A 13,306-nucleotide genomic window follows, 5' to 3' on the forward strand; every position below is an offset into this window, starting at 1 on the left:
GTTTCAGAACTTGTTCTCCTCAGTGTAGCTCTCAAAGCTACTCCTTGGAAGGCCATATCTCCTTTTGCAGTCTTCACTAAATGGCTGAATTGTAATTAGATAGTGGGTGACAAAGATAACAGTTGACATGCCTTCACTTGCCCTTGTAAATGCCGTAGTGTTATGTGCAGTGTACTCCTACCCTGTCTTCTGTGTCAGTAGACCTCCTTCTCTGATGCAAGCTTTTGGGACAAGTACTTGCTAATAAAATTGCTGGGAAAGCTGGAAAGCCGTTTGGAAGAAATTAGGTATATGTTGTGTCCTGCTTTCTAGAACCCTCAAGTTGGGGTGACAAAATGTACCATTGATTTCTAGAGCCTCTACACCGGGATGATTAAAATATATCTTCCTAGTGGATAAGTGATGAGGATGGTGGAAAAATGAAGTTTGTTTATTACAAAGACTTTCCACTTTTTTATATCCTCATACTCTTAAGTAACAAAAACACTAGGCATGCACCCAGTATATACTGCACACATGAGACCACATAAACAACTTGCTATTCTATGTAGTTTGCCATCTGGTATCACTCTTCCACCTGGTATCACTCTGCTTCAATCACAATACAGATTGGCACCACCCCCTGACTTCTCAGGAAAGCTGAGAGTTCTTAGGGGAGATGGAGAGTCGAATTAGACATTGTTAGCAGGTTCCCTCTGGATTGAAGGATCTTTACACTTCACCCAGAGTTTCTCCACTGTTTGTGACCCTCTACAGGTCTAGACCAATATCTCACACTATAAACCAAGAAAATGTAAAAATGGATAAACAATTTAGATATAGAGGGTGATATAAGCAAATTAGGGGAATGTCAAAAATTTTACCTATCATACTTATGAATAGAGAGTATTACAGGAAAAAATTAGCTAATTTTGATTGCATGGAATTAAAAATATGTTTTCCATTAAAAAAAAAAATCAATGCAGCCGAAATTAGAAAGAAAGCAGAAAACTGGGGGGGGGGGAGTATTTTACAACAAGTTTCACTGATAAAGGCCTCATTTCTCAAATATATAGCAAACTGAGTCAAATTTATTAAAATAAGAGCTGTTCCCAATTAATAAGTGGTCAAAGATATGATACAAAGTTCTAAGCACGATCAATTTATTAACAAAGGGCCAACTTGCCAGTAAAAGTATCAGCCTCCTCAGCTGGCTAAGACTCTGAATGAGGGCTGACAATTTTTATGGACAAAAGGAGAAGGACTCAAAAACTAGAAGGCAAGCATTACAGAGAGGGTAAACAACATAATTGGTTAGAAAATCATAAGTATCATAAATATAGAGGACAATATAATTGGTTGGAAATTTTGAATCTAGGGCTAGCAAGAACCCCTCATTTCATATTGTCACTATATGTTTATTGGGTAATAGCCACTTGCATGGATAGTTAGTGTCACAGTGCTAACAAATCTTAGACTTTCTTGAAGGACAGCAGTTGTGCAGATAACAGACCAGACTCTCTGGCATCTATCTGCATTTTTCTTTTTTAAAAATAAATTTATATAGATTTTTATTTTTCCAAACATATGCAAAGATAGTTTTCAATATTCACTTTTGCGAAACCCTGTGTTCCAAATTTTTCTCCCTTCTTCCTTCCCTCCTACCTCTCTCCCTTAGATAGCAAACAATCCAATAAGTTAAACATGTACAATTCTTCAAAATATTTTTCTGTATTTGTCATGCTGCACAAGAAAAATCAAACAAACCAAAAAAAAAAAAAAAAACATGAGAAAGGGATAAAAGCAAGCAAGCAAATTGAATCACCTCATTGTTAAAAAAAAGTCATGTCCATCATAGTTGATCATCACATAAACTTGTTGCTGTATATAATGTTCTTTCTCTTGATTCTACTCACTTCAGTTAGCATCAGCTTATGTAAGATCTTCTCAAATGAGCTTTTCTTAAATCAGCCTGCTCATCACTTTTTTTTAACAGAACAGTAATGTTCTGTTATATTCATGTAGCATAATTTATTCAGCCATTTCCCAACACATGGGCATCCACTCAATTTCCAGTTCCTTGTTACTACAAAATGAACTGCTACAAATATTTTTGCACATGTGGGTCCTTTTTTCTCTTTTATATCTTTGGGATATTAAGCCCTATAGAGACACTGCTGGATCAAAAGGTATACACAATTTAATAGCCCTTTGGACATAATTCCCAATTGTTCTCTAGAATGATTGGATCAGTTCACAAATGCACCAAAAATGCATTAGTGTCCCAGTTTCACCACATCCCCTCCAACATTTATCATTATCTTTTGTCATCTTAGCCAATTTGAGAGGTGTAAAGTGGTATCCCTGAGTTACCTTATTTTGCATTTCTCTAATCAATAGTGATTTAGAGCATTTTTTCACATGACTAGAGATGGCTTTAATTTCTTCATCTGAAAATTGTCTTCATATCCTTTGACTTATCATTTGGAGAATGGCTTATATTCTTATAAATTTGAGTCAATACTCTATATAGTTTAGAAATGAGGTCTTTCACTTAACACTTCCTAGCTGTGTGACCCTGGGCAAGTCACTTAACCCCAGCCTCAAAAAAGAAAAAAGAAAGAAAGAAATGAGGTCTTTATCAGAAACAGTGGGTGTAAATTTTTTTTTTATCCAGCTATCTGCTTCCCTTCTAATCTTGTCTGCATTGGTCTTGTTTGTACAAAAATATTTTAATGTACTTAAAAGTATCTATTTTGCATTACACAATTCTTCTAATTCTTCTTTGGTCATAAATTCCTCTCTTCTCCACAGATCTGAAAGATAGACTATCCCTTGTTCTCCTTATTTTCTTATAATATCACTCTGTATTTCTAAATCATGAATCCATTTCGAACCATCCTGATATAGAATTATTAGATTTTTGTCAATGTCAAGTTTCTACCATGTTATTTTTCCAGTTTTCCCAGCAATTTTTGTTAAATAGTGAGTTCTTTTGCAACAAGTTGAAAGTTTTGGGTTTATCAAACACTAGATTACTAAAGTCATTGACTATTGTGTTTTTGTGAACTTCACTTATACCATTGATTCACTACTCTATTCCTTATGCAATACCAAATATCTACCTGCATCTTTCAAGGTATAACATTTTGCTGACACAAGAATGAATAGTGATTAACAGAAAAACTGATCTTCTAAACTTAACACAAAATGTGTACAAAATGAAATCAATTCTTAAGAAAATCAAATTTTTTTCTTCAATTGAATTTTTTTCTTTTTTAGGTCTACAAATTAATCCTTAATGGTTAAATAGTATCATAATCAATAAGTAAATTAATATACTATTTTTATTATATAAGTATGGACTAAAATTGAGCAATTAATATTTCTCCAGGTAAATAATAGAATTTTCTATTTCTGTAAAGAGTATTTTATACTTATGTTAATGTTTCTTGTGTGCCTTGATACATGAAATTCCAAATATTTTATACATTCTATGGTATTTACAGTGATATTTCTATCTTTTTCTACTTTATTTTTTGATTATATGTAAAAATGCTAATAATTTGTGACTCTTTTGGGTCTTAATATCTACAAAAATAAACCAAAATTAATTTTGTTTCCTCGTCTCTATTTCTCTTTGTCTTATTGCTATAAGTAGTATTTCTTGGACTATGTGAAGTAATAATGGGTACTCTTGCTTTATCACAAATTTTACTAGAAAGGCTTCTAATCTTTTCTCATTACAAAAACTGTCCAAACTTCATTTAAATTAAAAATTGCTTTTAATTCTTCTAATTGTCTTGTTCACTTGTGGACTTTGGGCTTTGTGTTGACACTAGACTGTGTCCACTTCTGAAAGTGGTGTCTGGCTTGAATTTATTACCTTTTATGACCTTCACTTGCTTTCAGTACAGTCTAAGGGTCAGCAAGCTTTCAATGCTCCCAAAGTAATGTGATCTTGTGAGAGGTCTGTTTAATGACTTTGAATTTGAGCCACCCAACTGTTGTTTGCTTCCAAAATTTGTTCCTTTCTCAGTGGCCACTCTTCTCTGTCCTATATCTGTAATATAAAAACAGAATACTGGATAATGGAACTAGCAAATGACACTTGTTTCATATCCAGAGCTTGTACAGATACTTCTGGGATCTCTTTCTGCTCTGGTGCTTCCTGTCTTGGTGTCCAGTCTTACTATTCTTTACATATCTTTGTTATGAAATACTCCCTTTAGCCACATCTCCAATTTGCACTCCTGACCAGAAACCATTCCTAGTGTTTACAGAATTTGTCTGCCTCATTAAGCTTCCTGGGCTGGAAAACTGTTCCACTGTAACTTTTCTTGCCTTTCCAGAATTTGGAGGTCTTTGTGGAAAAAAGATAATGGCAAGCTAGAATGAAATGCTTTCTCTCACTCTATGAACCCGATTTGATCCCCTAGTTCATTACCTTAAAATTAAGCCTTTTAAGTATATACATGTTTCTCTGCATGTGTGTATTCATTGTTTCCTTGTCGGGAATCATTATTGTTTATTTTTTTTAAGCTCACCTGAATCATAATGGTTTTTGCTGTAATCATTGGTTTTAACTGTAAATTTTTTTGTTTCAGGAGTGTTTCTTTTAAGCAGCATATAGTTGGATGCTGCATTCTAACCTATTCTATCCTCTGGAGCTTTTTTGGATGATTCATTCCATTCATTTTAATTTTTATGACTGTTAATTGTATATTTCTCTACATCTTATATTCTTATACTTTTCCTTCTTTTTTTCTCCAAGATCACTCTTTATAAAAAAGATGGCTAAAGAAGTTTGCTGGTGATCTGTAATTATGAAGCAATGTTTCCATTGTTTCCTCTCTTCTCTTTCCTTTTTCACACCCTCAATTATAGATTTTTACAATTTCCTCTTCAAGATCCTTGGATGCTGAAATTCTATTTTGCTCAGTTTCTCCTCCCTATATTTCCCTCTTTCTTCCTCCCATTTCCCTGTTGACACTAATATATTTCTATTCAGTCTGTGTACATGTGAAAATAAATATGTGTGTTCAAACTTCTTTTCTCTACTTCAGATGAAAGCAAGGTTCATGGGGTGCACATATTTCACCCATCCCTTTCTCCATTTTCATATATTTTTATTTCAAGCGCTTTTATTGTGAGAGACAATATCTTCTCCTACCTCCTTTATGATTCCTCCTTTATTTGTCCTATTTCTTTCTTCTAATATAAGGAAAACATAATCCCACAGGACTTCTACTTGATTTATTTAACTTCTTCTGAGATCATTGAGGTCATCAGCATTCTGAAAGGACAATTCCTGTCTCTTACATTAGAATGTAAATAATTCATCATCACGTGATGTTTTTGATTGATCAAGTATATTTACCATTCTCTATTACTCAACTCTTACATTTGAATTTCAAAGATTTTGCTCAATTCTAGCCTTTTTATTTACTATAGGATCATACACAGTTTTGACAGTTTATTCTTGATTCTAAGTAATTATATTTTGCCTAAAAGATTGAATTTTTTAGATAAGGGAATTATAGCATATGACTGGAAATAATAATGGATTACTGCTATTCTTATTTAAAAAGATGATCAAGACCATACCAACAATTTCTAATTACATATCTACGTTCTTATTTTTGTTTTATATACACATGTGTGAACACACATACACACACACACACACAGATGTAGCATATCTCAATGAAAATATGATAAAGCAACAGGCAGTCTTACAGAAATTTTTTTCTACCATAGACAATATACCTGAAATCATACAATTGACTGAAAGGTAAACAAACAAACAAACAAAAAAAAGAAATACAAGATTCCATCATAATTATTATTTGTTGACTACAAAAGTGCATCTTACTGAACAATATAGACTTCAAAGCTATCTTTCCAAATGATGTTAATAATGCCTGTTATTGAGCAAAATATAGACTTCAAAGATCTCTCCCCCATGCATGTTAAAATTATACAAGATTCTCTAATAAATGCACAAAGATAATTTTGTTCAATTATCCTATGATGATCAACATCAATAGAGGCCTAAAATAGATGTATATTTAACAAAAGTGTTTGCCATTGTTATAAATACTCCTTCAGAGGGTTTTCTAGAAATGTAGAGTTCTAGATTACTCTGTGAATAACAGTATGTTGATTGTATGAGGCCTCCTTAATCAAGTACAAAATTATTTTTAAAAAGAAATAAAAATCCTATGTGACTTCTTAAACCTAAAATCATAGGAAAAACAAAAATTGTGAGAAATGCTTATTAATTCAGACCATGGCATGTAGTTTGGCTAGATAACTCATTGGCTTAGTATATCACTACATATATTTTAAGATAGGCAGTGCTTTCAATGATCTCAAGTTATTCTACTCTAATCGAAAAATCCATCTTTTTAATATCAATATTCTCTTGTGGATGCTGACTAGCTATTAATCACAAAAATCCACAACATCCAAAAAAATCAAAATTTCAGATAATCCAAACAACAATGAAGAGATACACAGTAGATATTAGTAGGGTACAGCATCCTACCAATGATAATTTGTTTGCAAGAAATGATATAAAGGATATTATTCAAAATGTACAATATGATTAGAAAATTGTTTGGCCCCAATACATACTGAGAGATAATGGATAGTTTGAGTGACACACTGGTTTCTTTGAAGGGTTAAATGAACTAGAAGAAGGCTCTAGTACATTGGGTTAAGTGCTCTATGGGGGATTAATATGAGAATATGAATCACAGAGCTTAAAAACATGTTGATGTAATGATGGACGAAGTACTAAAATTAGTGAGCTTGTGACGCCAATAAACTATTGAAGTGCTGATGTTCTCAGTGAGAAGTCATGATATATTTAATTTTTATTTCTATATATGATTGATGACTATCTTGCTTAGTCTGATAGATTAGCATTGTTCTCCAAATAAAAACGTGCAATGCGTCTTCGGAAATCCAAAAGACTTGATGGAGTATCAGGACTACAGATTCTATATAGGTGCCAAGCATTGTTAATAGCCACATCAATAATATAGCTTACCAAAATTGAATACCATTTTTTGCTTCTGATTCTTATCCTGTACTTGGAAATATTTTGATCCATCTTGGCAACACCATATCTACATACTTCATACAGCTTAACTATTGATGGCTGACTTACTTGAACTTTTCTTTTTTCATCAACAGAATAGCTTACTTGGCTCATTGGTTCTATGCCTACAGCATTGGAGCATAGATTGATGGAATTTTCATCATTCCAACGACACAAAATTATCTCTTCCTTTTCTTCTACTCTGAAATCAAATGATCCCCTTTTCATTTTTTTCATATTTTCTGCATTCATGAAAGGACATTTTTCAGTCCTATTATCACGAATTGCTCCTGTTGCCTTTACCCCTTTCTTCTTCAGAGCTGACATTAGTTTGATACTTGTGAAAAAGTTATCAAAACATATATGATAAGGATGCTGTCCTCGCTCCAAAAGAACATCAGCAAAGTTCATTACTAATTTCCCACCTAAACCAAGATCATAATCTTTATCTTCTTTCAAAACTGGTTCACCTTGATAGGGTTCAAACCAAACTAAATAACCCTGGGAAGTTGCCCCACACCATATTTTATAACCAATTCTAATAGGTTTACCATTTAAGAATTGGTCACTATCAAAACATTCACACATAGATTTATCAAAGCAGTAATATTCCTCTAAGGGAGCATGCAAGAGGAAATTTTTATTCATCTGATCTATAAGAGGTCTCAATTTTGTAAACTTGTCTGACTGATTTAGACAACTGTTATCTGCAAAATGGAGGTATGAAAATATTAATTCAAACCTTTCTCTTCTAATTGCATTGCTAACAAGACTCTGCTCCTTATCTGAACTTTCCCAATACATTCCTCTCTTAGGATGACAAATATATCCACTCAAAAGAAGAACACCAAAAACACATTTCATTTCCTGAACTGTAACTTCCAATGTGACATTTTTCTGAGAAGCATAATGATTTGTTTCATCAACAATTAACTTGAATGTTTCATCATCAAAAAATAATTCAAAGAAATCAACTGGATTTAGTTTTTCATTTTTGAGATTCAAAATTTCAGAATCCAATGCTGACCAGCTTGGAAAATTGGGCTGAATATCTCTTTTGATCCATTTCTTCTCTGTAACAGTAGTTACTTTCTGCTTCTTTCTAGCAGGATGTGACTTAACTTCATCTTCTTCATCTACATCAGAATCACCAGAGAATGTAAGACCTTGTAGCAATTCACTTACTCTTGCTTTGTCTTTTTTCCTATCTTTCCGTGTGATGTCACCTGCAGCATATTCCATTGATGAGATGTGCATTCTAGACCATAAGTCCCCAGGATTACGGTCTTTAAGAGTATTCAAAAATTCAATGTTTTTTTCAGCTTGTACAGGAGGACCCACTAGGATCTGAGGTGAGCAATCTCTAGAAAAGTAAAAAGAGTACAAAACTTTGAACATATGACATATGGCATAAATCTCAGAAACAAGGGAAACAAATATTGTTTGAAATAAGCTCCATAGTAGAATCTGCCTTTCCCTAAAACCTGCACATTTCTGGAAGATGTATGGAGATGGCACAAAAGAATGAGGTTCACAATATTTGAATTTGATTTAGAAAAAAATGGGCTTTGAAAAATGCTTTGAAATGAGATATTTGACAAAGTACTTTCTCAGTAGAATTCCAAAGGAGAAACTGATGTAAAGGGATAGAGGCTAGCAACACTGGTATTCAGTTAGCATAGTACCTGGCACATAATAGGCATTTAATAAATGTTTTTTGACTTAACCAAGCCAAGATAAGAGATCAGTAAAATTAAGCCCTTTATTTCCCCACGTAATCAACAATTCAAGGTGAAATAAACCTTCTTATAGGGGCAAATTGTCATCCCCTAACATAGTTTTGCTATATTTTTTTTCTGTAACTCATTCAACTTTGCCATTAAGTAGTAGGATGTTATACTACTTAGTACATATATACTTAATATTGATAATTCATTTTCTATGGTATCTTTGAGCAAAATATAGTTTCTCTAGTTATCTCTTTTAATTACAACTGTTTTTTCAGTTACCTTGAGATCATGATTATTTCCTCTGCCTTTTGTCCTTCTGAAAGCATAACAGATTTTTCTCTGGTATGTTATTTTAATCATATGCATCTTTTTTATTTAAGTGGAATTTCTTGTAGTTTTTTTAAGTTTAATTTTTAGTTCTTAATTCTCTCTTCCTCCCTATCCATTGAGGAAGTAAGAAAAACAAAACGTATTAAAAAATAACGTACTTATGGAAAAGTTTCCTATATTGTCTTCAATCTGCACTCCATTAACTCTCTAGCTGGAAATGGATCGCATATATCATCTTGAATCTTCTGAAATCATGGCTGGGTCATTGTGTTGATGAAAGTTCCTAAGGCTTTCAAAGTTGATTAAATTTTCAATATTATTATTATTATGTAAATTGCTCTCCTAGTTCTGCTTTATTCTGTATCAGTTCATACATGTCTTTTCAGATTTTTCTTAAACCATCCCCTTTCTTTAATTCTTATAACACAACAGCATTTCATCACATTCATATACCACATCTTGATTAGTATCCCTAATTGATGCCAGATTTCTAATTCTTTACTATCACAAAAAGAGTTGCTAGAAATTTTGTGTACACAAGTCCTTTTTCCTTTTTTATTATCTTTGAGTAATACATGATATAGCAATCCTGCTATGACAAAGGGTGTGTGGAATAACAGCTTTTTGGGGGCCTAATTCCAAATTGTTCTCCAGAATGATTGAACCAGTTAATAGTTCCAGGAGCAGTTTATTAGATCTCAAATGTTTTTCATCGGCACCTCCAGCATTTGCCATGTTTCTTTTTTGTCAACTTAGCCAATCTGATGGGTGAGAAATAACACTGGAGACTTGGTTGAATTATCATTTCTCCAATTATTAGTGATTTACAGAATTTTTCAGATAGCTACTGATAGTCTTTGACTTCTTTCTCTGAAAATTTCTTAATTCTTGCAACCTTTTAATAACTGAGGCATGAAAAGCTTTTAGTCTTAAATTTTTTATTCTATTCTATTTTTTCTCTGTTTTCCTATTCTCTTAAAAAGAGGATTTTGATGAGAGGTGTGAATTGAGCAACAATAATGCTGGTGCAATCTGCTTACACTCCCATTTCTTTCTTCTCTTTTCCTTGCCCAAAACCCAATTAATATCTTATCTTTTAAGTTCCTCATTGAAATCTACTCTTCTTTAAACTTTGTTTTGCTTAATGCAAATCTCTCCTTCAATCTAACTTCCTTTATTTTCCCCATTTCCCTTTAAATTTTCCCCTATTTTTCAAATTATTGAAATATATTTCTGTATCCAACTTCTTAAGTATATATTCCTCTCTCTTTTGACCAAAAGAGAAAAGTGAGATCTCAGTGCTAACCATTTCCTTATACCTTCTCCCTGTTTTTATAAATTTCTATCTGTGTACCCCAATTGTGAGATAATTTCCCCCAGCTTTCCTCTCCCTTTTCCATCTTTTATTTCTATTCAATTTAAGATCATCAAATATGACAAAACCACACTCCTAAGTCCATTGCCTACTTTAAAACCTTAAGTGATAATGATAAAATTCAGAAGGGACACATCTATCCTCTTCTCCAATGTGATACTGTGATAAGTTTATTCTTGTTTAGTCCTTTATTTTTGCTCACTCATATTTATCTTTGTTCCTCTTGACTTGTGTGTTTGTATTTAAAATTGTATTTTTACTGAGCTCTGATATTTTTTAAAATAAGCTTTTATTTATATTTTACATTTATTACCATGACCATAGTTATCTCATGTGTCCTTTCTCCAATTTCTATCATGGAGCTATTCCTTATGATAGTATTTTTAGACAGATAAGTTAGTAAAATGATTAACATATTGGAAAAGTTCTAAAATAGGTATAATGGGTTACATCTCTGCACTCCTACCTCCACAAAAGGAGAGGACGGGAGCATCTTCTCATATCTCTTCATTGAATTTTTTAAATTTTTCTTTATTTTTTGGTGGGTAACTGTGCTATTCATATTGTATATTTACCATGTATATTGTTTTCTTGGCTCTGTATACTTCACCCAATTCTTCCACCTTACTGGCATTTAGCATCAGACATAATTTTTTATAGCATAGTAATATTCTGCTATATTTATGTGTTTTTGGTTTTGGTTTTGTGAAGTAATTGGGTTAAGTGACTTTCCCAGGGTCACATAGCTAGTAAGTGTTAAGTTTCTAAGACTGGATTTGAACTCAGGTCCTCCTGACTCTAAAGCTGGTACTCTATCCACTGCCCCTTATGACAGCCCCTCAATTACATTTATGTATCACAAACTGTTTAGCCATTCCCCAAATGATGGGCACTTAGTGTTTTGAAATTTTAGTTTTCATAAAAAGTGATCCTATAAATATTTTGGAGTATACAGGGACTTTTCTTATTAATAGTTTCCTTAAGAGTCTAAGCCCACTAGTTCAAAGAGTACAGGACTTTTGGTTCAAAGAGTACAGGACATTTTAGGTACTCTGTTTCCATAATATCAACTTGCTGTCCAGAGTAGTTGTACCATTTCACAGTTCCCACAACAATGTATTAATATACCTTCCCACTTTTTTTTAGTTTTTTAAATTCTATTTCCCTTCTGGTTATCTTTATTGCTTGAATTTCTTTCTTGTCTTATTGCTATTGTTAGCATTTCTAGAATTATATTAAAAAAATAGAATTATATTTAAAAAAGTCTGGAGAATGGGTATCCTTGTTTCACTCCCATATTATTTGTAGGAATAGGTCCTAGAGCATCCCAGTGGCCTATGATTCTTGTTTGGTTATAGATAGAAGATTTTTATGATATAATTTTGAAGGTCCCTCTATACCTATTTTTTGGGGTTTTAACATAAGCAAGTATTGTGCTTTATCAGAGGTTTTTTCCTGCATCTATTAAGATGAGGTTTGGGATGTTTGGATTTTTTTTAAATGATTAGTGATACTGAGTATTTTTCCTAATGTTGAACCAACTTTGCATTACTGGTATAAATTCCACCTGATCATCACAAATGACTTCTCAGATAAATAGCTAAATCTGTTTGGGGTTTTGTTTAAAATTTTTGAGTTAATGTTTATTAATTATATAGTTTTATAGTTTTTCCTGTGTTACTTTTCCTGGTTTAGATATGAGAACTATGCTTGTCTCTCTAATGAATTCAGGTAGGGTGATTTTCTTATCAATTTTTGAAAACAATTTTTATTGTAAGGGTACTGACTATTCATTAAAAGTTTGATAGAATTCTCCTGTGAAGTATGAGTTTTTTCCTTTGGTAGTTCTTCTACAACTAGATCTATTTCCATTTCTAAGGATCAATTATTTGAGATCTCTCCAGCCTTTTGATCATTTGATTTACCTTCCATTTTTGAAGATACTACTTTATTTCTTTTGTATTTTTAGTTTTATTAGAATATAACTGGGATATTACATTCTTATTCTATTTCTTTTTAAATTTTATCTTGCTCATTTGTTTTTTTATTGATTTGATGTTCTGCTCTCTTCTTTTTAATCAGATTTGCTAATGGTTCATCAATTTTACTAGCCTTTTCAAAGAACCAGCTTTTAGTTTTATTTGTAATGTGTTTATTTTTGTTTCTAATTTCTTTTTTCTCTTCTAGTTTTTTAGTATCTGCTCTTTTGTGCTTATTTTAGGATTTTTTATTTTCTAAGTTTTTGCATATTCCATTCATCAATCCTCTTTTTTTCTATTTTGTCAACATATGATTGTAAGATTATAATTTTGCCCAATGACTGCATTAGCTGCATCCTGTGGTATGTTTTATCACTATCATTTTCTTCTTTTTTATTTTATTTTATTTTTTTTTTGCTGAGGCAACTGGGGTTAAATGACTTGCCCAGAATCATTTGGATCTGTATCTTATTTGTAGTCCCTGAACCAATTTCCATTTTAATTTTATGTTCCATCAAGTATCTGCCCAAGATCAGTAAGGTAAAGTTAAGTGGTTTTGTGGTTTGTTTTATTTTCTTTTCACTTCTTGGTGTCCCTAGTTACCCAGGAGTGGATAACATTCAGCCTGTGAGCCACATAAGGCCAGAAAAATCATTTGCTAAGGCTACTGCAGCTGAAGGTGAGCTGAAAGCTAATACAACAACTTCCCACTGCTTGAGTTCTGTAAGTTGAAAATTTTGATGACCCATGAAATATCCAAATGGTCCTTAGCAGAAGGGCCTGTCCTAGACCATGGAGACAACTG

At 32.5% G+C, this 13,306-nt stretch overlaps 1 protein-coding gene across 11 annotated transcripts in view; it reads right to left on the reverse strand.

The window, feature by feature from the left end:
• The window catches only part of PGBD1 (piggyBac transposable element derived 1), a 128,403-nt gene that overhangs the window by 59,011 nt on the left and 56,086 nt on the right, over positions 1-13,306 (reverse strand). For 6 of the 11 annotated variants that reach the window (XM_074265048.1, XM_074265044.1, XM_074265045.1 and 3 more), the window contains one exon: positions 5,095-8,450. In XM_074265048.1, the coding sequence (XP_074121149.1) occupies positions 6,893-8,450 (1,558 nt within the window). In that variant the 3' untranslated portion in view covers positions 5,095-6,892. Of the gene's footprint in view, positions 1-3,745; positions 4,043-5,094; positions 8,451-13,306 lie in introns of those variants that run through there. The other 5 variants (XM_074265050.1, XM_074265049.1, XR_012481627.1 and 2 more) reach the window with 4 other exon arrangements.

Source organism: Sminthopsis crassicaudata, chromosome 4 (assembly GCF_048593235.1).
Source record: "Sminthopsis crassicaudata isolate SCR6 chromosome 4, ASM4859323v1, whole genome shotgun sequence".
Classification (NCBI taxonomy): domain Eukaryota; kingdom Metazoa; phylum Chordata; class Mammalia; order Dasyuromorphia; family Dasyuridae; genus Sminthopsis; species Sminthopsis crassicaudata.